The sequence below is a fragment of the Solenopsis invicta genome, chromosome 12, assembly GCF_016802725.1.
Source record: "Solenopsis invicta isolate M01_SB chromosome 12, UNIL_Sinv_3.0, whole genome shotgun sequence".
Taxonomy (NCBI): Eukaryota; Metazoa; Arthropoda; class Insecta; order Hymenoptera; family Formicidae; genus Solenopsis; species Solenopsis invicta.
The window spans coordinates 20,145,234-20,169,262 of NC_052675.1; the positions used below are offsets into that span (position 1 = coordinate 20,145,234).

Here is a 24,029-nt window from a genome sequence, read left to right on the forward strand (position 1 = left end):
TTTCAATAAAAAAAAGCGAATTTTTCGAAGCGTAATGTAGTACAATTAAAATAAAACGCGATAACAGAATGATATCACCGATCGGCTTTTTACGTATGCACTCGCGAGTCTTGCATTAATTAACATGGAACTTTATATAACGCGTCAACCGTTTCCGAAACAGTCGAAGAGATTTTTGGACAGAGACCAAACGCACATGGCAGAGGCAGCGTGAAATATTCATGCACACGATGCACTATTCATGGACGCTGCTCGTCCCCGGCGTCAACGGCGGCGATGACGTAAGATCTATGGAAACGCATGACCGTGCATAACACTGATTACCTTAAGCCAATACCCCAAAACGAGGTCTCCATCGATCGAGAATGCGCAATATCTTATATCTCTCTTTCTCTCTTTCCCTACCTCAACACGACTAACCTGGCTGCCAGCAAGTTCGCTTTATCACTACTATCTCTGTTGCGAGATGCGACGCACGTCGAACAACTAACGTCTTTAAATAGAATTTTTATTCAGCTTGCTTATTATTAACACATCGCTTCTTATTTTGTTGTCGTTAATGCGATGCATAAAAGTTTTCTGTTTAAGATTACATCCATTTTTATAAATGTATTAATATTTATACTTTAAATAAATTTAAAATGTATATAAAGGCTGTGTTTATAATATTTTATTTTTATTAAATATATTTTTATATTATAAATATATTTATTTCATTTCTTTTTATTTTTGTTTGTTGTTATAATACCAAAATTTAAAAAAATAAATCCCAATTTTTTTTGCATAATCATTTTAATTGTTATGTTATTCTGTAAACCAATAAATAAGTTTTGTTTATTTACAAAATAATTAATTTCTGCATTGCAATAAAATTTTAAATAAATCATCTTAAATTATTTTGAATATTTAAAGTAATTATATCGAAAAAAACTTTCATTTTTATTGTTATTTATACATTACTATTAAAGCACATTTTTACGTTTAAATAAAATAAATTTTGATGTAGATAAAAAATCAATCAAAATTTTTGTACCGCTTTCAAGTACAATTTGTAAATTTTTAAAATAATTTTTTCATTATTTTGAAAATAGGTAATAACGTGTCACAAATCAACTTACTCGATTTATTCAATTTATCGATTTGAGCGATTAATTCATGCGACTGTGCATAACAAAATCTTTCACACGCAAATTAATCCAGCCACTTATAGGCCTTTTATAATCCTTTTATCGAACATAGAAATGATTAAATGCTGACGTTAGTTTCCATCCATCGTCCTATAATATTAACAGATTTAATATATATCATAAAATTTAATGACTTGTTGCCTGCCGATACTTGTATGATATGAAACAGTTTTATAAACTGTTTCTCTAAAAAATCTACTCTTTGTAATTGTAATTTAATTGTAATCTTTTTTAATGCATTAATATGTATTTGTACAAAAGAATTCTTAAGTAAAATTCAAAACTTATGTACGTATATTATAGATCTAAATTCTACTTAATTTTATATATATATATATATAATCATAAATAAGATTAACAACTACACAATAAAGTTTACTATAATACACCGATATCTATAATAGTTAGTTGTTTAAAAAATTCCTTGAGTCGTTAGTAGAGCTCATTGCCCTCAAAACGTGATCAATTCCTTGAATAAAACGATTATGATAAATTGTTCCATTTGCGTATCACAGTCTAACTTGTAACGCACACGTATAGTTGGCCAATCTCGTGAGATCGCGATGCGCAATCAATCTCGGACGCTGATTTTTTTCCCGGGGGAAGGAGCACCGTCCTCTCTTAAAAACATTTATTATCACATCACGCTTTAGCGACCATCGTGTCGTTCATGTGGGTAAAGCGGCGATCTTTTTTCTGTCGCGCGCGACACGCTTAGATATTTTACGAACTAAGATTAATCACTCTCTTGTAGTTTCACCTAACTATGAGGGATTCTAAATGAGGCGTTTTAAACGCACAAGAAGCTGAATACCATTATCAATCTTGCAAGTTACTTAGTTAATAAAAACCGGTTACAATTTTTTATGAAAGTCGGGCGGGAAAGAAAATGTGTGCGACGGTGCAAGATATAATTTTACATATAACTCCATTTTATGTTATTAATTATAATCCCTCTCATAATTAAACTCTCTGTTCATTTAATCCAAATTAGGATATTTTATTTATATATAAATTTTTCTAAAATTTTTTATATCTGTGCTTTCGTGTTTTATAAAATTTTATATCTACTTTAACAAGACGGAAGTCTTCCAAGTACCAATAATGAGATAAAATATTAATTGGAACTAAGAAGATAGACGAAGGCGTTCGGTCAAAGGATCGACATTAGAGTTATGAAACGCAACTACTACAACTCAACCACGATATTAAACCGCTCGAAACGTCTCTTTATTTTAAGAATTTTTTTTTGCATAGAAGCTTATTAATGAGCAACAAGTAATTTCTTACATTGCTCTCGATATTTTTAGCAAGATACGCAAAAAAATGAATTCTGTATATATCGAGAAAAAAAAACTACTTAATATCTTTTATCGGAATTATGAAAGTTATTGAAGTTAAAAAAGTTTAACAACTCTGTATCTAAAAGTTTATATAAAAAAATTTCTTAAGATTTTCCGATAAATTATATAATAAATAAATAATAATTATTATTATATAAATATCAAATACCAAATAATGATAAATTCCTTAATTGCAATTAAAAATCAATAATTGCCAATTATATCAATAATGGAACCATTACGATGTTATATCTAGTAAATGTATCAAAAATTAATTATCATGCATGTACTTCCGTTAATTTTCAATGGCAGTCTTCGAAACACATTTAAATTGCGAATAGCAGCGACCTTGTTGCCGCGAAGTAAAAGTGTTTTTTTTAAAGAAACGCAGTAAAACGTATACTAAAAAGACACAGTCTTTTGCAGCCGGAGCGTAGTTATTTTTGAATTAATAGGTATGGTAAGAAATGATACGTTCTTAGAAAACACGCTGCTGCGTGGGAGGAGAGGAAGTGTACCGAGCGCGGATTCAAGTACGCGCGCGTCAATGGCGCGCAATTTCGCGACAAGGCCAAGGACCGCGCAAATTTTTATTAGACGGCCGAGCATGTTCCAAACGTCTCAATGACGTGGCGTAACGATGGAATTAAGCGTGAAAGGTCGCAGATATTCTCGCCTACGCCTGCAATCCGACGCCAGCAATTTGCGAACACATATCCGTGATTTCTTCACTTATTAAAAGCTAATCTTCGCGCGCAAAAAAAAAAAAAAACAAATGGACGCAAAAAATTACTGGAGCTTGGGCTATATTGATACAGGATATGCATTTTTTTTTCTCCAAAATAACATGTGCGTCGAATTCAAGTGAAACCCGTGATACGTTTCATTGAAACGACGGGGAATTTTGATACCGTTAGTCAGTATTTTAATATTAACAGTTAAAAAAAAAACAAATATTAAAAAAATGTATGTGTTGCGTGCCCACGCATTTTTACCTACGTTCACTATGTTATTTATTTACATATCTGTTTTTGTTTTTATTTCCATTTCGTCGAGTCATTAGTTTTTGCAGACCGTTAATCAGTCACGAGTAAAAGAAGAAATTGGATACCGGAGGCATTGGAGTTCTAGATATAAATAATAATTTCGAATGCGCAAAGGCTTGGACGCCCATCCGATCTTCCGCTTTTCGCATGATCCGAATTATCGATACCGCTTAACATGCTTTTTGCGTTAGCTCGGTAGCTTTTACGCGCGATGAAACCGTACCCGTTTGTACATGGAACCGGAAGAAAAGCCCTTCATATGCACGCGAGAAACACGGAGCAAAAAGCTCTCGCGATACGTCGTACGTGCGCAGGAATCGAATCGAATCTATCGATCCAATAAAAGTACAAGGCACAGCGCGTGATATCGTTTAAATTTATTCAATCTACGTGTTTGTATATTTATTTTTTATTTATCTTCATACAATCTCAATATACTTTAATCACCATTAATCATCGCATAATGAAGAGAAATGTATCTTTAGAAAAAAATAATGCATCAATGTATAAGCTTCAGTTTAATCGGAGAACATCGATTTTTCTTCCCCTTAATTCGCGTCTGCGGATTAAGAATGGATACATTTCTCTTCATTATGCAAGATCAATTGTGATTAAATTGTATTGAGATTATATTAAGATAAATAAAAAAAAATGTAAACACGTTGATTAAACAAAATTCGAAAAAAAAGAGGAAATTGCAAGGGCACTCGATCTCTTCATCGAGACTTGTTCAAGCGGTCGAGATACAATTACAGTGAAGAAACGGGCAGAGACTGCCCTGCGGGTTAGAAAATAATATCTGGCTGTCGGCCCTCACAGTCGGGCCACCGAGATTTTCTCGAGTATAAGTAGAAGAGTCCAATTAGACGGCCGGCTGTCGAGGTGCAGTCGTTCGCGGAAATTCTACTTCGTTTGTGATTTTGAGGAGAAGAACAGTTTATCGAGTTAATACAGATCCGTCGGCCGACAGTGGAGGATAACCGTTGGAAATATGAGCGATATCGTGAAACGAGACGAGACGAGATGAGACGAGACGAGACGAGACGAGATGAACTCGAAGCGCGAACGTTATAGGCGAGTTATGCGAGTACAAGCTCGACGTGGTTGCGCCGCGCTTTTCGCAGAGCGTGCTTTATAATTTATCTTGCAACAGAGACCGTCCGGCGCATTCAAATACATTACTCTTGCGTAATTCACGGCGCAGTTAATACACGACGCGGTGACCAGATCGGATTTTCAGATAAGTAAACAGAGTCATTGTACTTTGGCCGATTTATTCGACTCTGTTGAATGTTGGGTAACTGAGTAAATCGCGGTGACTCTCGTTGAAAAAATACCAGAGAATTATAAAGAGCACCTCTACGTATTATAATAAATTTATCTCAAATTTTATTTTATCGTTTGTCATCGAGACTCATTTTAATTCGCGTGAAAAGTGCTTAAACTCAAGAACTGAATAAAAATTTTCAAAGTCATTGTACATGCGTGTGTATGAAATTACAAGCTCGATTTTGTTATATTTTGTGTAACAGATATTCAAATATTTCGTTTTTTTTTTTTGAGCATTACGTGGAAACTACGAGAACAAAAAATATTTATTTTATCAGCGAATGTGCTGATATCTGAACATGAACTCTGTGCGATGAGAAACGTATGATTGATATACCTCATTGTTATATTTCGACATATAACCCGCTTTTATAATCTGACAGTTTAATCTTTTCGCCTTTTATCGCGTAGATAAAAAGCCATGCGTGATCTCGCGTTAATAAGTCACTTTGTTTTATTCGCAAACAAATAAACAAAAAAAAGAGCCACGAACGATCGACCGAAGGAGATTGGTCAGCACGTTGTCCGACGGTGCATGAACGGCCATTAAGCATGCGGGCATAGTTAAGCCGTAATTTATCATGAATATTTCATGCTAACAATGTTTTTTTCATGACTTCGAGAACGCTCGCGAAATTACCCGTGAATTTGACGACGCGAAATAAACATTTAAGTTTGCATAAACTTTCCTCGTGCAAAAATTGACACACTATTCTTCAATATCCTTTTTCGCGTCGATACGAAATTTTTTCAACAGTCTTTCAAAAGTTAAAAGTTTAGTGGAAAAATAATGTTTTACAAAAAAAGATGCCATTTTCGAATTGACGTTTATATTTTTTTCTGATTTGTTAACAATTTTTAATTGCAATCAAATCGTATTCTTCACTAAGATGTTACAAAAATTTCGATTGTTTTTGTTTTATTTTTATCACAGTGTATAACGTGCTGAAAATTACTTTCTCGAAATGTTCCATCTTTTCACGTTTGTGGAACATTTCGTGTGCAGTCTAATGGCTCTAAAATAGAAAATGCAAATGAATGAAGCAGAATAGACACGCTCGTTTCCGCCGTCGGTGAATTACGTAAATTCCTCGCGTGAGTTTCCTACGTTTATTTTACGAGACTTTTCGAGCCGCTATATTAAGAGAATCATTTTAATGTCACTCACCAGTCGGGAAACAGCACCAGCGCCTCGGCCAGGATGTCCCGCAGGAGGGTGGTCGCGGGCGGCACGTGGGGCAGGATAACGGGAGCGAAAACACCGCAGACTCCGGCGCTCCGTCCGTGTTGCGCCTCGTATCGGCTAAGGTAGATCGCCAGGTAGCCGAGCAGACGATAATGCGAGGACGGCAGCGTCGACAGCAGCTCCTTCGTCGAGGTGATCCACGAGTCGTGATCGTTCGAATAGTCTTCTGCCGACAGACAGATTTTTATAGAATTTATCTGGAATTTATCGTCAATCCCCAAATTCCAGTCACATTAATTTATTACAAAATGTCGAAACAACATAATTATGTTAAATTAACACTCGGATATGTTAAAAATTTAATACAAAAATTTCAACATAAATACAAAATATTTTCTACTGTGTAGCAGTTTCTCTCTAACGCTCTAAAATCTAAAATATATTCCATATTAAAATTCCATAATTAAAATTTTAAAATAGAAATAAAAATTTTTTAAGCTGAGATTATATTTGAGACATCTCGGACGCATCTCGTTCTCTGATGAAATCCTATTATTTATTTATTTTGAGAAACTGATAGAGGATTACGAGGATTCTCTTACGAGTGTGAGCGTTAAGGAGTCTGCTGACGACGGTGGATGGTACGACCGGCTGCGGCAATTCCTTCAGATATTGACGGAGGAGGGTCGCGGCGGTCGGCGGACACCCGGCTGCCTCCAGATCGGCATCACCCCGTCGCTCGAAGGCCGCCCTCAGCCGCTCCGCCAGCCGGGGACTGCCGCCTGACAGGCGGAACACCGCCGCGCTCTGGAAGCCGTGTACCTCGATGTAGCTGCATAGCCGGTGCACCACGTACGGTACACCCGTGTCGAGATACGACTCGACCAGCTCCAGCCGGGTGCCGAAGATCCTGCTGGAGCCAGCACCGCGGCCCAACAGCGAACCTGCCAGGACACGCTTCACGCGAGCGAGACGAGACTCGTCCTGAAACGCGAGCGACGCGGATGTGTTAGGCCGCCTAGGCCTTGCGCATTTTCGAGTACTGTAGTCAAAAAGTATACATTCGACATCTATTTTATTTTCTTTCCGCAGCAGCAAAATATGCGAATTATATACGAATGATATTCCGAAAACAATTGCAATACAGTTCTATAATAGCCTTACAAGTAAAATATGTATTATCGGTATGTAGAACGTTCCGTAAAGAAAAAGCTTTCTCGAAAGTAAATTGCAAAATTAGTAAAAATATATAACATACAAAAAAGGGTAAGTATGATGTTCCTATTTGTTATTTTAGATTATTCGTTAAGTGTGTAATATCATTAAATAATTATTACTTAATATAATTATATTTCACATTATTTATAGTATATTCATTGAGAGAAGAATTATTAAACTTTAATAAATATTTAATCGAATAGTATAAATAAAATATTTATTAAATGTAAATATATATTTATTTAGTACAATAATCACTAATTTAAGTATTATTTTTTCTTACAGCGTAAATATTTATATACCGTAAGTAAATATAATATTTAATTAGTACTATTCGAATAAACATTTATTAAAATTTAGGAACGTTTCTCTCAGTGTATATATAATTATATAATATTTAATAATTAAATACTTCATTAGAGTTGAGTATTAAATCAATTATTAATTTTTTTTGGTCCATCTATATAAAATTTGAAAACTCTGATAATTTTTGTCTCCATATTTATCTTTTTTAACTCGTTTAATGTACAATCCACTCTGCACGCTTTAGTCGAGTATCGAGCGAGATAATTGATATTTCCGACATTCACGAGACATTTGTAAGGGTCGTATAAATGATTAGCAAAGTGACGAGGAACGAGAAAGCGACGAATGGCCGCTAACTATTGAAAAGACAGAGTATCGACAAAGTAGAGTAACGAATAGATATAGACACTGCATTCTCGCTGAATGCGGTAGAAAGACCGGAAAGTTTCTATAGCCGTATCATCAATATAGAACGAATACTGCGATGTGCCATTGTGTATTTATTAAGACAGCAGTAGCCGTTGCTGGTACGAATTTCACGCGGCAGTTCTAATCCTAATAAATTAATAAACGTAAAAAACCGTAATAGAGCCTGAAGATCGAAAACACGCAAGTTTATCAAGTAAAAAATTATTCTGTCATTTATTACTCGTTAAAAAAAGTACAATTTTGCAATGTATTCTATTGTATAAAAAAAAATAAAAAAAAAAATAAATAAATACACTTGGGCATTCAAGAACAGAATTTTTTTGAAAAATTAAAATATTTAATTCAATATATTTGTTTAGTTAATTCTTGAAATTAAAAAATTTTAAAAATATTTAAAATTAATTAAAAAATTTTAATAGTTGACACAAATGGGTGGCTATACCTCTTTTTGTGCAACTAAATAATTGTTGAATCAACTTCATATTTATTTGAACGTATTGGACTAAGTATTTTAGTTTTTCAACAAGTTCTTTTTCTCAGTGTAACATCTTTTAGATACATGAGATATAATCAAAGCGACTAATAATTGCAACAAAATATCGGAACGTAAAATTGTGATACTTCGCATTATAGATAAAATTGCAGTAAATGCCGTTAAGAGTACCTACCTTATCATGCGTTTGACGAGAGCACGTGGGACTTGTTGAGGATCCATGATGGTGATGATGATGGTGGTGATGATGATGGAGATGTTCTTGCTGAGGGCGTCTCATCCCACTTTGTCTGCGCCGCGACCTGCTGCCGCACTAGCAAAAGCAATAAGCAAACTTGTAAATCGCACGATATGCAACGGCATAGAAAACAACGGCCAATGAAAAATTCGTTATTCACTATCATTCTTGTGTCCGAGTAAAGTCTCCGATCGCGGTTCGTATCGCGATTGAATCAGAAAAGAAACTTTGGATGGAAAATTTTGTAAATAAAAAAGTTATTGTACACGTTATGAAGAGAATATTTTACGTAATAGTAAAAGCTAATTTTACTTAGAAAATTCACTGAATAACGTGACGTTTCAGAAAATTCGACATTTATCTTTCGTGACACATTGAAAAATGCAAAATATAAATATAAATAAATATAAATCTTTTTGCGAATATAAACTTAAAATAAAACAAATATTTTTGAGAAGTACAAGCAAACCGCAAAAATAATGGATAAGTTATCCCTGATCCCTTTTCGGACGGAAGATTGGAGGCTTCTATCGACCTAACGCGAGGTAACTACCGTGTCATTTGCACGATCGTGCTGAGGAACACAGCACGTCAGTGTACGACATTGGCGGAACAATCGCGGGGGTAATTTCAATATTTTCGCAAGTACGCGATCGATGAGCGACGCGTGACGAGAAATGCGCATTCATAACACAGGAAAAGCTCCGCTCGAATAGATCGATGAACCGTAAATGTCGTCGTCCTCGCTCCTCCGTCAACATCCTTTATTATGATAAAAATAAGAGGACACTTCGACTATCCCGCCTGTAACGTAACATTTCCGTAACAAATATTATTCATTCTTCAATTAGCTTATCTTTTTTCAAACGCAATATCCCCACTTGTTGTAAAAAAAAAAAAAAAAAGGCCTTCAAATAGTTATAAGATCCTTAACAAATCGAAAAATTTTCAATATTCTTCACAACAAAACTGTAAAACTGTAAAACTTTAAAGAGATAGGTAAATAATATGTTATTATTCTGGAATATATATATTCTGGAATATATATAATTAGTTAAAAAAAGTAAGAAGCAAAATTACATTGAATAAATACTGTTAAGCTACACACATTCAAGTTCTGTCAAATCAACCGGAACGTATGTACTATATTTGCAATAATTGCAGTGCAGTTTTGTTTCTACATGTTCTGATAGGCAAGCGTGCAAACATATGTATGTGTGCCGCTTTAAAAATAATTACGTGCACACCAAAAAATTGCTCTTTAACTAAAATTAAAAATCCAACAATGAAATAAAAAAAGCGATTACTTTATAAAAAGAGATTTCGAAGAAGAATAAGTGTAAATAGAATTATTTACTAAATAATAATTTGTGACTGTTTCGTATAATAGCGTTATTAATATTAATTAATTAAATCGAGCAATTATGGATACAGAAGGTGCAATTAAAAAGCAATACTTTTGTAAATATTTCAACATAATTACTTTTATTCGCAACACCAATTTCGATTAATCTGAATTATAATACTACACACGCTCTGGTTTGAACATGTGTAACCAGTCTTCAATTTTAAATGCATTTTTTTAAAAACATTTTTTAAAACAGTAGCCACGATAACTTAAACATAATTTATCTGATCAATTTTTTATTTTAATTTTTTTTTTCTTAAGTTGTAATAAAAAGAAGACATTTTTTTAAGAAAATGCAATTTTTAAATTCAAATGTGTGCTGTTTTACGAATAATATTTAAAAAGATTTCTTCTGTGATCTGGAAATGATCAGTGTAAAAAAATTGCTTATTTTCAATTTCAAATTGAGATTTAATTTCATCTTTATCGAGACAGAATCGTGGCTACCATGTAGATACGCACGTTTATTTAGAGAGAACGTTATTATTATTTATTTATTTTAATATTTATTCTGATTTTATATCTTCCCTTTATTAATAAAAATACACATTTTCAAAATAAAAATGCATTATTTATTTATCTCTTTAAATAAAAGTTTTACACGATATTGAAAAATATCCTATATTCTTTTGATTTGCTATAACCCCTTATTTAAGATGTTCTATTTTAATTTAATTATTATTGCAAGTTATTTATAACGCGATAATTGCTTCGGAGCGTATACTTCAGTTTGCAAAGTCAAAAGAGATTCATCGAAAGCGGACAAGTCCTTGACAATCACCAGCTCTCTCGAGCGGATAATTTTTCTGCGACGTAAGTTTCATCCAGCGTGAATACACAAAGTATATTATCAAAAATAACTCGCCGACCGTTGCACCGATAACCGATAGTGCGGTCGATCAATTTACCTTACCATCTCCTTTTGCGTGAGAGGAAGGTGCGCAGTTTCGAAGGGTGATTACGAGGCGGTTAATGATTGCTAATGATGCCAGACGAGAAAATTGTACACAAACACCGCAATTACTCATGCACGCGCACCAAAACTGTGCCAAAATTTCGCAATTACGTAATCGAGGGGTCAAATGCGTCGTGACTCCTGTCTGCGTGCGCGCGACATAAATGTGCGGCTTTTAATCCATTAATCGCCTATATGCCAAAATTGTGACGCAAATTGAAAAATTACTGCATAGTATCGTATTTGACTCGCGACACACGTTTTGGATGTTTGCCATTAAAGAACCATTGCCCTTATATAGAGTCCTTTGATAAAAAGATTTTGGTTTACTTCTATTTTACTATGTCTCCAGAGAGATTGTAAGAGATTTAATTAAATTATTATAATTAATAAAAAAATGTTTCTCTCAAACAACTGTCATTAAGTAACTCTTTGTACAATTATGAGTTATCATAGTTTAGTTACGTCAAATATCATTAAACATCTTCAAAAAAGTGAAAAAGAGAACAAATAAAATCTAACATTAGTTTCGCATCGTTTTACGTTATATTTCAAATAAGTATAACATTTTTAATGTTTCAATAGATTCAATAAATTAGTAGTAAGATTAATCGCAAAATGAGATTAAGAGCTTTGCGGATTTAATATGACTAAAATTGCATTCGCTTCATTGGTTAATAAGCAGCTAATTAAAATTACTAATTAATGATTATATAATAATTGTTCATAATTCATGTCGCTTTTATCAAGCATGCAAGTTAATGGAAAATGTTAAAGAGAAACACTTACAATGCACTCTCTCGCGACCCTCCACAGGTTGAAGTACACTGAGCTCAGCGTGGCAGGTGCCTCGTCCTGCTCCTCCCTTCTTTCTTCCCGCCGTCTGGATTTGCCGTGAATACGTACTGATAACGTCGTCTCTTCCGTGTTCTGATCGTGCACCGTCAATCCGGCCAGTTCCGGCGGCTGGGATCACGGATTTATATGTCGAATACCGCGAGTACCGAACGCGAGATCGCGTATATACACACTTCCTCGCTTGACAGAATAGCCCGTTCCGTACGTCTCGGGATTTTAATTTATCTCGGAATAATATGAAAAGAGAAGTCGCCCTCTTGTTTGTCTTCGTGGTTGGAAGGGCAAGGAACGACTCGTGGGGGCTAAGTGTGGTGTGTATATGTGTAATATATATATATGTATATATGTATATGCGCGAGAGAGTACTCTCGCAGTACAGAGAGAGAGAGAAAGAGAGAGAGAGATAGAAGGGCCGTCGAAGAAGAAGAAAAAGTCCTTCTTGCGTGCGCGTGAAAATTTCGAACGACCGTGTACGCTTTTTTCTTCGTTTTATTATTATTATTTTATTTGTTATTATTTACGACGACGGCGACGGCGACGCCGTTGAGCGGAGATCGTGCGACTCGACTAGTAGTTCTGGGTTCATGTCCCTATCACGGCACATCGCATCGAGCCCTTTCTCTAAGGCAAAGGGCACTGCCTATGGCTGCTTCAGGAAGTGAGTCGACACCAGCCGTAGCGTAAGCATCGAGGGTCGGAGCCGGGATGAGGTCTAGGTCACCACTCCGCCCCTGGCCCTGGCATGGTCTACGGATCTCCTGCTCGGGCGCTTACTGCACCCGCTGCACTCTGAAAACAGAAAACACCAAATTCTTTTACATTCGCCGCTAACTGCGAAAGAGATACTTATAACATCAATGTATCCGTCCATAAACAGAAAAAAAATTTGTATCAAATCAATAAAACCAATGATAATCGAGTAATTTGATAATCTTGAACAGAAATAATTTGCTTACATGAAGAAACAAAATTGCTTCATATGAGTAAATTACGTCTGTTTAAGATCATAAATTTCTTTCGAAAAGATTTAATATTCCTGGTTATATACAAAACAATAATTTGATACTAATTTTTTTTCTGTATAAACAGCGTTTCTTTGTCTTAAAATGTATTTTGGAATACATAAATCTAAATACTTAAAATAAAGAATGTTTGTATTTAATATGGAAAATAAAATGTCCTTTAGACTCCGATTCTATTCGCCTAAGAATTTCTGTGCTCGACTTAATTTGATTTTTGGTCCAATATCAATTTAACCCTTTCCGCTATATGTCAGCTTGATATTAACACGTTTAGTATTAATTATAATATAACGGGCTATAATAATAGCTCTTGACGCGTGATATTATATTTAAAATGATTTATATCTATATATAAGGTTATCGCGCTATTTTTACGTGCTCGATATATAACACATGCATAATTGCAATATGCATATATTATTTGACAAGCATAATAGGTCATTAACTTGTAAATAAAAATTAATACTTTTACAAGAAACAATTCACATATTGCAATGTTTCATCGAACAATTTTTCTTTTACAGGTCGATATCGGTTTCTAAATAAAAAAAATTATTTGATATAAAGGAACAAACTCATATATATTCTGTCACAAAAAATATTTGCCACTTTTTATAAGTATTCTCCTTGTGCTGCATGTTGTGTGAGATTATCAGCTATAATAATAAAAATAGATTCTTTTGTACTTCGTAGCGTAGTGGAAGCCGTAAGATTGCACCTAATCCTGTACCGACCGCGTAACACGGTCCAATTTAATTACGCTTGTTGATTCGTTTAGCATGTCCAGTCTCTGTGGACTACGATCGTGTTTGAAAAATATATATCGTGATTGAGAAGTAAATTGAAAAACGCAGCGCAACGATTTCTGCAAATAGGTTTTTTGTAACGCAAGATGCTCAAACAGATCATTTGCGTATAAATCTGCATTTTAATTAATCCGATGGTAAAAAAGTCAAACATTTACATGTGGGAGATCTTTAGATAAATAAAGCTTCTGTCGAATTTACATTGATTTATCATTTTATTATTTTATAAAGTGACAATCATGAACATTGTCGATTTTTGTAGAGACATGCCGAGGAGTCGATGTTAATGCATTTTGCAGCAGAAGAGTGTGTAATTAATCGCGGCTATCAAGCTTTTCAGTACAATGAGCGACAGCTTATGAATTAATTAACGCCCGCGGTACTCGAATTTAATTTAATTAATATTCATCATTGCTCATTTGCAATACTCGTTATTGCAGGCTGATAACAACTATGTGCAATCTTAAAGACATTAACTTCTGCAAGTGTAATGAAACACAGCGCGAGTCCTGCGATTTAATCTTAATTTGACATATTTTAGTTCAATATGGATGAAGTAATAAGTTTCATGAAAAAGACTTTTATATTTATACTGTAATTCTCTTACAATATTTTATTTAACCTAAGTTACAAATAATTTTTTATTAAAACGGCGTCAAATCAAATAATAAATAAGTATCTTTATTACGGTTATTAAAATATTTAACGGTTATAAAATATATATTTATACATAAAATATTTAAATATATTTAAATGTATATAAAAATAGATTTAAATATAGTTAATATATCTTATGTATAAAATATTTTTCCCCGAAGAGCTAGTGCATTTTTCATTGGCTCGATCATAGCCGTCTTATTCAAAGTGGCTCAAGATTTATCTCTTTCATCTAGAATTCTAGAAAAATGACTTTTAAAATAGATCATTCGTACCAAGACAGTCTTTTATTTCCTTTCTTGTTGTGCATCGAAACGACACGAGGGATTACGCGCAGCTTAGATTCGAATGAGAATGAAATTTGCGTAAGCCGATTGGTTTTTTCTTTCGCGCGATTCACTAAATTTGTTTTTCATTTTGACAATCATGTTATATGAGAAACGGTATAATTTTCATGAATAATTACGCGGAAAATGCACTCGAGTTTAGCAGCGTTATATAATGGTCCATTTAATGCTCATTTAAATTATTTTCGAGATCGAGCCTTGAAGCGCAATAAAAATAATGGCAAAATTCTGCAATCCGTGAATTCTTTCTAAATCTTACATAATCGTGACACAGCAAATTGCAGCGAAGATTTGGTACGGAAACACGAAAAGGGTTACGTCACTCTTCTTCGAACTTCAAACTGCACTGTTCGGTGTGGAAACAACGCACAAATGTACAATATGTTCACTTAATTCAGCAATATTGTGTGTCCGTAATAGCAGTGCAGTCAGTGTCAGCAGAATGTAACGTAACTGCTTGTTTCCTATGCTTACGCTAAGTAGAGAACTCCTTCGACAAATAAGACAAGATAAATAAGTTTCTGATTCAAAGACACAGCGAAAATTGACAAGCAGGTAATCGAGTTTCGCAGTCAATAAATCGCTTGGCGAGCATTAAATTGGTAAATAACAAACACGGAGATTGCGCCAATCAATTTTAACAAATTTGGACAAAATCAAATTTAACTTTTCAGCTAAATCCCTTTTGAGACATGAAATGTTAGAATATTCTGACACATTTTCAATATCATCCTTGCAAGTAAAAAATTAATATTAGTCGGAAAACTAATTAGTCTTCTGTATGTTTAAATTGTTTTTTTAAACATATGTAGTGAAAAAAGAGTTTGGTAACAACTACACAAATATTAATAAATGAAATAACGGCAATTAAATATTCGATTAAATATAACCAGAAATAATTTTATCTTTGTAAATATTCAGTATTATTTTCGAACTAAACTGTTTTATTATTATGTTTGTTAATATACTTACCAAATATTTAAAAAAGTAAAAATTATTTTTGGTTATATATATAACTGAATATTTAATTGACATTACTTCGTTCAATATTTAATAGCTACTTCCAAACTGTTTTTTTTTTAGTATGGATAAAATATTATGGACGAGAAATCCGCATGGGAACACTGACCTAATGCACCCAGCAAAAAATTGCAGTGGAAAGATTCGTGCACGGCCGATCGATTCGCTCGTTCGCGAAATATCATGCGTGCATCAGTTCAGCGGTGCATGTCCGTGTAGGGTATCTACGATCAATATTTCCCGCGAAGGTAAGTGGAATGAGCGTTTAATTTCGTACGGCGGAAGAGCTGGCGTTCTCTTGGCTAATGACGTGCCGATCAAACGGAATGCACCTGTTCGTGAAACGTCGTGAGACGCAGCTCAAGAAAATCGTGCTCAGGGCAGCAGATTCCAGACAACAGTTCTCATTCATTTTCCTTATTTTTTTGTGAAAGATTGAAATGAAACGTGAGAAATAAGAAATAAACGCGAGGGAGGAGAGACAAGAGGCGACTTGTGTTTATTCGTGTTCAGAACTTGCGATTTAAGCCCATGAGAGCCGCTTCACGAGGCAGATCTTGTGCCCTACGAGAAATAAGAAGGATCTTAAATTATGGCCATTTTAACTCTTTCGTGCCAAACCTTCAAAAATTTATATCTTCCACAAAAATAAAGATAACAACTTTTTCCTGGACTCATTTTAAAAATAAAAAAAAAGACTTCACAAAAAAATCAACACCTTTAGAAATTTCCTCCCTTGATCTGCATACTGCATTAAAAATTCGTAAAATAGGATAAAAGATACGCAAAATGCATACCTTCCACAAAAATTAAGATAACGAGTTTTTCCTGAACTTATTTTGAAGATCAATGTAAGAGCTATTTATTTAAAAAAATCGCTATTTACTTTTAAAATGGCAGAGCAAAATCTAAAATTTTCTTGAATTTGAATAAACTCGTACTCCAAGAGTTGTTAGGGTCACCGTTTATGAATCTGTAATAAAACTTCTAAAATTTAAAATGGCGGATAAAAATATTAAATTTTGAGTAATAGTTTGGTCCACTATAGTGAATCCACCATTTAAAAATTTTAATTACAGATTTATAATCAGCGACCCTAAAAACCTGTAGTAAGTCATAAATTACAATGCTAATTATTCTTAGAAAAAAATCAAGCACAAAAGGGTTAAATGAATTTCGCGCAAATCTTTGAAAAAAGTAAAAGAAAAGCGAATCTTGCTGCTTACTGGATATACTTCATACCCAGACGCACTAATACGTATCATCGTACTCCTTCGGGAATTTTACACAATTCTTATATATTTCATATTTCCATTTTCCCTGACGCGCACTTTTTATTCCTCATATTCTCGCATCTCGTTTTTATAGTTCATTGTGCCACGACCCTTGCACCTGCGCCTCGGAGAAGGAGGGTGCAGGGAGGGAGCACGTTGCGCTTAGCAACAACCGCACGTTTTTATATAACCATCGGGAAGAAATCGAATTCCGTCAGGTCGACGACGTGTTGGTTGTCGCACGTTTACACGTTCTCTGAGAGATGTAACATTTTTTTCCTCTTTCGTATTTGCGAGAAAGAAATCTGCCTCCGATAGAGGCTTTCACCCTTTGATCAACATAGTTGCATAAAATGGATGCATCGTGAAATCTGTTTCTAAACGCGATACTCTTTACGGTCTTCCCGGGTTAACGGACATTATATCGGGGTCATTCATAGCTTCACGCGACGAAACGTAATCTCAATGCACCGACAAGTGCGATATAACGATCCGTGGCCATTTCCGCTTACGCGTTCCACTTGACTCGCTTGGCCATTATCGAAATGTTCCACGGCAACAAAGTAATTCTCAGTCGTAAGGGTATATCGCTGCGGATTGGTTTACCTTTGGTTCGATTACAATAATAATGATGTCATCAAACGATTCAGCTGATAAGCCGTCTAGCACGGTTTAACTTGATAAACGGCTTATCGAGTGTCGATTTCAATTGATAAATAACAAAAATTAATTAGAAAAATAAACTTTTTCCCAGATTACAACTCTATAACAAAATATATATGTATATACATTGTAGCTGCGTACATCGTGTGTTATAATTTCATCTGCAATATCGATGCCAACAACGCGAAGATACGCCAGATGCAGCTAATTCCAATTTCTATCTGCGTACCTGGCACAGCTGCAGCAGCTTTTCTGCACTTAACACCAATTTCGGCCTTTTGCGCAGTTGTCGATATCAAACTACCGCTTGTGGCGGTGAATTAGTTTTCGTCGAAACTAACCGCATTTAACACGAACGGGCGTTAAATCATTCGCGTTTCTCGACGTCGCGAAAAGGATCGTTAATTGTGATTAGAGCTAACTGACATTGATAACTTCGCGCGAAACTGCGACGCGCGACCGTGGCGGTACACAGAGGCAGAAACCACCCTCCGCGAGCTCCGTCTAGAAATACTGGTCTGGACTGAAGTCGGAGTTTATTCGAAGAACTTGGTAGATTAATTTTGGAATATAAAATCGTTTTCTCTCACAAAGCGTTAAAATAAACATTGGAATTAATAAATTCCGCGTAGAAGCGTAACTGTAGCGTGCGCAGAGTGTCACAGATAAAAGGTCAATACTTGTTCAGGGTAACGACAGTATTTTCGAGCAGTTCGCAACGGGTGATGACACAAGCGTACCACAAATGACAATAAAAAAAAGACAAACAAAAGATCGCCGTTTACCAATTCAAATTATATACCATTTTGAATTCACCATCTTGCGCATTGACGCACAAAGAACGCGTTTCCTCGATCTTGCGAAAAAGCTCTCAATTTCGTTCACAGAAACTGTTTCTTGCTCACGACAGCCGATATCATAACCCGTCGACAAATCGAACTTGATCACTGGGACACTCTGTGCACAGACGATCTTAAAGGACCAATGACGCGAGTTTAAGGTAACGTTCGCGAGTTAAACGAAGATGCGTTTTGATCGTGACGTGAGGAGAGGAGATTTCGGAAGGAAACGCACTCGAATGCGCAACGCGCCAGTTATGTCAGTGTCGATCTGTACCTGATGATATGCGAGATGAAGGAAGTCATGACGGCCGATCGGAAAAGAGGCTGACCGCGACACAGACGCCACACAAATGAGACTGAGTCTCCGCCGCGATCCTCGGTAACCCTCTCTCTCTCCCTCTCTCTCTCTCCATCCTTCATCACCACCCTCCTCCTCCTCCGCCTCTTCGCAACCCTCCTCTTCGCAACCCCTGACCGCCTCACTAGCGCTTGAGCACGCCACCACCTCCCGTCGGCAATGGGGATTGAGGGAATTCTCGAATTTCACGTCGAGTACGCGCCGAATCCGATTGAATTTTTCTTTCTTTTTTTTTTTTGAAATCACACTCGGTCGCCAAATGGATTCTCCTTAACTCGTTACTAATGTTAAAAGGCTCGGATAAGAGTAGGGTAAACATCGACCAAGGATCGCAAAAGCCAAGTTGACGTTAATAAATTTTGGGGACAATGGAGACAAATATTGACCGAGGGATGTGAATCAATGAAACACAACGAGAGATAAAATAATAGCAAATGTGCATAATGATAAATGCTGCGAATGCAGGAAAGCTTGGAAGCTTTTGACATTTGCATCCTGTTTATTTCTTGATAAAGACGGATTGATAGAATAAAAAGTCGTCAGCTGAATCAATAATTTTCACACTTATAAAACAGCCAATAATTTTTGAAATATTGGTAATTACGTGTGCACATGTAAAAAAAGCAGTTACTTTTATATATTACTATTCAATCGCGGTGATTTTTTTTATATTACATTTGAAAGAGATTTTGAAAATACCAAAAAGATATTAATTCAATAGATCTCTAATTTATTTAAGAGCTATACATAAATCAGTCTAACAGATTAATCTAAAAGAAATAATGTAATAACCAGCGAATTGAACATGTTTATGTACCTTAAATAAAGCTGTTTACAACGTTTGAACCGTTCGTTACTTATTTCATTCGCAATGCCTACAATTTTTTCGACTCACAACTTTGACAATCACTTATTTCGCTCCATCATAAATATATCCTTCTCCCTCACCCCGCTCGTAAAAACATAAAAACTACTACTGACTACGTTTAGTTTCTATCGTTATCTTTCTCCGTCTGCCACTCTCTCCGTCTCTTTCTCGACATCCTACGTTCCCCGATTCACCCTCTGCTACCCTTGTCGGCATCCCCTCCATCGGGACTTCCTCCAAACTCGTCCCCACCATCGTGTACAAACCCCTTGACAGCAGAGATCGCGTGCACGAGGGCGCATGCACTACCCTCGAGGAATCAATAGACTGTCCCGGTCACGTGAATCGCGAGGTGGAGGAGGACAGATGAAAGGATAGAACGAGAGAGGGAACGAGAATCTAAGCGAGCCAAGGAGGGATTGGGAGAGCAGGAAGGGACGGGGGAGAGAAAGAGAGAGAAATTGGTAGAGAGAAGGAGAGACAGAGAAAGAGGGAATGGACGGCCGCTGGTCGCGGAGGGTTGCCCGAGGGTTTGTTGACGATTATACGGCGCGCGTATGTGGGTAAACAGCGACACGAGTCCGCCCGATGGAAATGCATAATGTAAGCATCTCACTTCGCTGCTAGGAGAACGAAAAGGGCATGCGGGGAGACTGATAGCGGAAGGACGATGCCTTACTGCGCGTCATTTCTGCAATGGGATACCTCGAACACGAACACACGAGACGCGATCTACGTCTTAACCGATGCACCGATGTCGGAATGCTCACCGAGTGCAATCGTCATAAGGGCGATCGCTAGTTCGAGACCATGCAACTGACGATATGACGCTTGAAATTTCAGTGTTTTGTATATTTGATATTCCGGATGGAGCGGATCTCGTCGTTTATATTTACCGTTTTTTATTTCCACTTTCTATTGATTATTTGCGCGTTTCACGCGTATTCTGAAATGTACTTTCAACGATGCCTTGCATTTACGTTTAAAATAAATTTGGCGGAACGAAAAACTAAATACTGTATTTTGAGAATAAAAGCACATTTCTATACATTACAATTATGTTTCTAAAATGTCTAAAATGTATTAAAAAACCTCGCACAAAAATCGCGAAAACGTGACTTTTTCTAATATTTCTATTTTCGACATTTGTCCATTTTATATCCACTTCTGCGTGAAGCAGTTTAATTTAATTTTATAAAGGTGAAAATTGTTGAATCGTGCATCCGCGAACTTCTATGCGAATTACTTGAATATAATATCTCACTTGCTTGAATATAATGTCTTACTCGTAAAATATGTATAATTTAATTAATTGATTGAAGACAATTATAACTTATTCATTTAATAATTTCATAATTCATTTTATTACTACTTAGCGATTAAATTTATACGAGTGCATAACTAAAAATGTCTCAAAAGTTGTATTTTCTCGGTAGACCTGCATAAATTTCCTGTCCAATTTTGAATTGATTTATTTATGAAAATATTTTTTATAAAAAATATTTTCTAACATTCTGCACTGAAAAAAGTCTAGTTATAACTACCAAATGTATAGTGAAATAATATTAATTAAATATTTTGTCAACATAACTAAAAATAATTTTGTGTTTCTAAATGTTTAGTAAGTATTATCAAATCTGGTGTAAGTTACTGAATATTTAGAAAAGTAAAATTATTTTTGGTTACATTAGCCAAATATTTATTTGATACTATTTCACTATATATACATTTGGTAGTTATTACCAGTCTTTTTTTTCAGTATGAACCTTCTACTTACTGAATGATATTAAAGAGGTCAAAATTTTGTTGCAGTAAACCTCTCGCTAAAATTACGCCTTGCTTTCTGCCGCGATTGCCTGCGCGTTTTCATTGATTCAGATGTAAATTTTAAGCGTAATCCTCTGTACAACGTTCGTCATCGATTGCGTTCAAAGTGCGTAACTTTTCATAAAGGGATGCGTGACCTTCAACTTCAGATCCTTTCCCCGCAGGAAGGGATTCTCGGCCCTCCCTATTCGTCCTCGAGACCCCATTAAAGCCAACGAATCCCACCATGAATGGAGTAGTGACTTTACTCCCCTCACCATTCTGGGATTCTACGCAGTAATGCTTTTGCGTTGCGTAATATTTCCCAGGTTTTATCACCTTTTACATTCCTTTTTTTATTCCAGATAAAAAAAAAATGAAAATATCGAGAAACCACATAGTGGTTTCAGAGCGTAATCAGCTTGTAGAGACTGTGACGCGATTTATTATTTATGTATAATAAAATATAATTTGAGATATTTCAGAACGCATCAAAATATCCGTTTTTAAATCATTTTCTCATCAATCTAAAAAAAGAAGGAATAATTTTCCCATTATTTATAAATAATTTATAATAACAAAAAATAATCATCGTGAATTGCTCAATAAAATTGTCTGACATTTAAAAATTGCTATGCTGTATTGAATAAATTACATAAATTAATCAATAAATAAATAAAAGAACTTGTAAAATTTTTCTTTGAGCGTCAATAAATAAAATGATCATATAACGTCATTTGCGTTTGAGTGTGCATAAAGTAAACTGGTGTTTATCACAAATAGTTTCACGCGATTTGTGATACGCGATGCGACAAATCTTTTAAATGATTCTTTAATGAAATGTTAATGATTTAATTGTCACTGTCGCGATCTCGAATGCGATTTCAATTAAGAAACAATAAAGTGAACCAGATAAAAAACGCGCATTAGAATAATAAAAAAAAGGGCGTTTAATCGCGTTAATTTTCCGCAATTTTTCTTCTTATCCCATATTGACGCGTTACGCATTCGGGAGAAAAAAGAACATCGTTCACCCCGAAGCACGCTTTACCGCTCCTTGTCAGCGAATATGTATTAGTGATGGGAATAGAACACGTGCGGGCAATGACCCCACATGCAACGTTGCGCATATGCACGTAACTAGCGAGCGCATGCATATATCCGTGCATATGCACATGCATATGCTCATGCCGTCACTTGAATAGCGAGCTTTTCGTACTACAGGCATGTATCGATTGTATATGACGCCTCCGCGGTGTAAGATAATGGGTAACGAACGTGAGATTACTCGGCGTTTATTAACATTTAACGCGCGCGATTCTTTCAAACGTCCTATTATTTTTCGCTAATCAACGTCTACACGATTGTTCGTTGCGAAAAGTGCGAAAAATAACGTCGCGTCATCCCTTTTTTCTCCGTTCTCATTGAGAATGGAATTATGAAATTCCTCTGTGAAATGTATTTACGAGAATTTTACATACTTTTCTCGCTCCCTTTATTCCCTTTAATTTTGCAAACCGCGCGAGTCACTCGTAAATTATTGCGAGCGGTTATAAAGCGCGATTTCAAATTTCAAACTCACGCGACAGAAATTGTTCAGTTTAAATTTGGTCAACATCGTAAGTATTTGTGTAACATAAAAATATCGTTGCGATTATGAAAAGCAAATTTTCCTATGCTATTAAGGATGTAAGAACATTTCTCAAAATATTAAGAAAATTATTTAAAAAATTGCAGATTGCTTTATATTACATTTGAAAGCAGTAGAAAAAATTAGACAGCAATAATTTTCTATTTGTGATAGATCAATTGTACTAGTGAAAATATAATTAACTAATGAAATAAGAAACAATAAAAAAATCTAAATTTTTAATTTAAATTTAACACTAAATATTCAAGATGATTTACGTAAAGTTTCTGTAATGCAGAATCAATTCTAAAAAATAAACAAAATTGATTTATATATTTACAAAATAACTAAACAGACAATCATAATAAAACTTTGCATAAATTATCTCAAATACTTAAAGTACTTACACAAAAATTGAGATTTTCTTGGAGTTGTAAAAAATAATTTAATTTTTAACAATAAATAGAGTAAACTATAAAAATACGTTATTAAATAAATTTATAATACAAAATCAATGTAAGATGCCAATAATGATGTAAAATTTGTATTGACTATGTTACATTGGACTTTGATTAGATGCAATTTCACACGTAACTTAACGACGTAATCAAGGACGTAATAGTACTTGACAATAGCCGGTAATGCATGTAATATGACATGTTAGATTAATTGCAAATTATGTATCATATTGATGATCAAAACCGAATGACCGAAATGTTTATGTAATTTTCTACAAAGAA

At 35.0% G+C, this 24,029-nt stretch overlaps 1 protein-coding gene across 5 annotated transcripts in view; it reads right to left on the reverse strand.

Moving 5' to 3' along the window:
• Positions 1 to 24,029, reverse strand: part of LOC105202659 (protein FAM13A) — a 56,498-nt gene that overhangs the window by 29,390 nt on the left and 3,079 nt on the right. Inside the window, exons 1-5 of one of the 5 annotated variants that reach the window (XM_026136198.2) lie at positions 18,902 to 19,041; positions 11,928 to 12,785; positions 8,713 to 8,850; positions 6,694 to 7,133; positions 6,074 to 6,317 (exon numbers count right to left, since the gene is read on the reverse strand). In XM_026136198.2, the coding sequence (XP_025991983.1) occupies positions 6,074 to 6,317; positions 6,694 to 7,133; positions 8,713 to 8,759 (731 nt within the window). In that variant the 5' untranslated portion in view covers positions 8,760 to 8,850; positions 11,928 to 12,785; positions 18,902 to 19,041. Of the gene's footprint in view, positions 1 to 6,073; positions 6,318 to 6,693; positions 7,134 to 8,712; positions 8,851 to 11,927; positions 12,786 to 18,587; positions 18,868 to 18,901; positions 19,042 to 24,029 lie in introns of those variants that run through there. The other 4 variants (XM_026136200.2, XM_026136202.2, XM_026136197.2 and 1 more) reach the window with 4 other exon arrangements.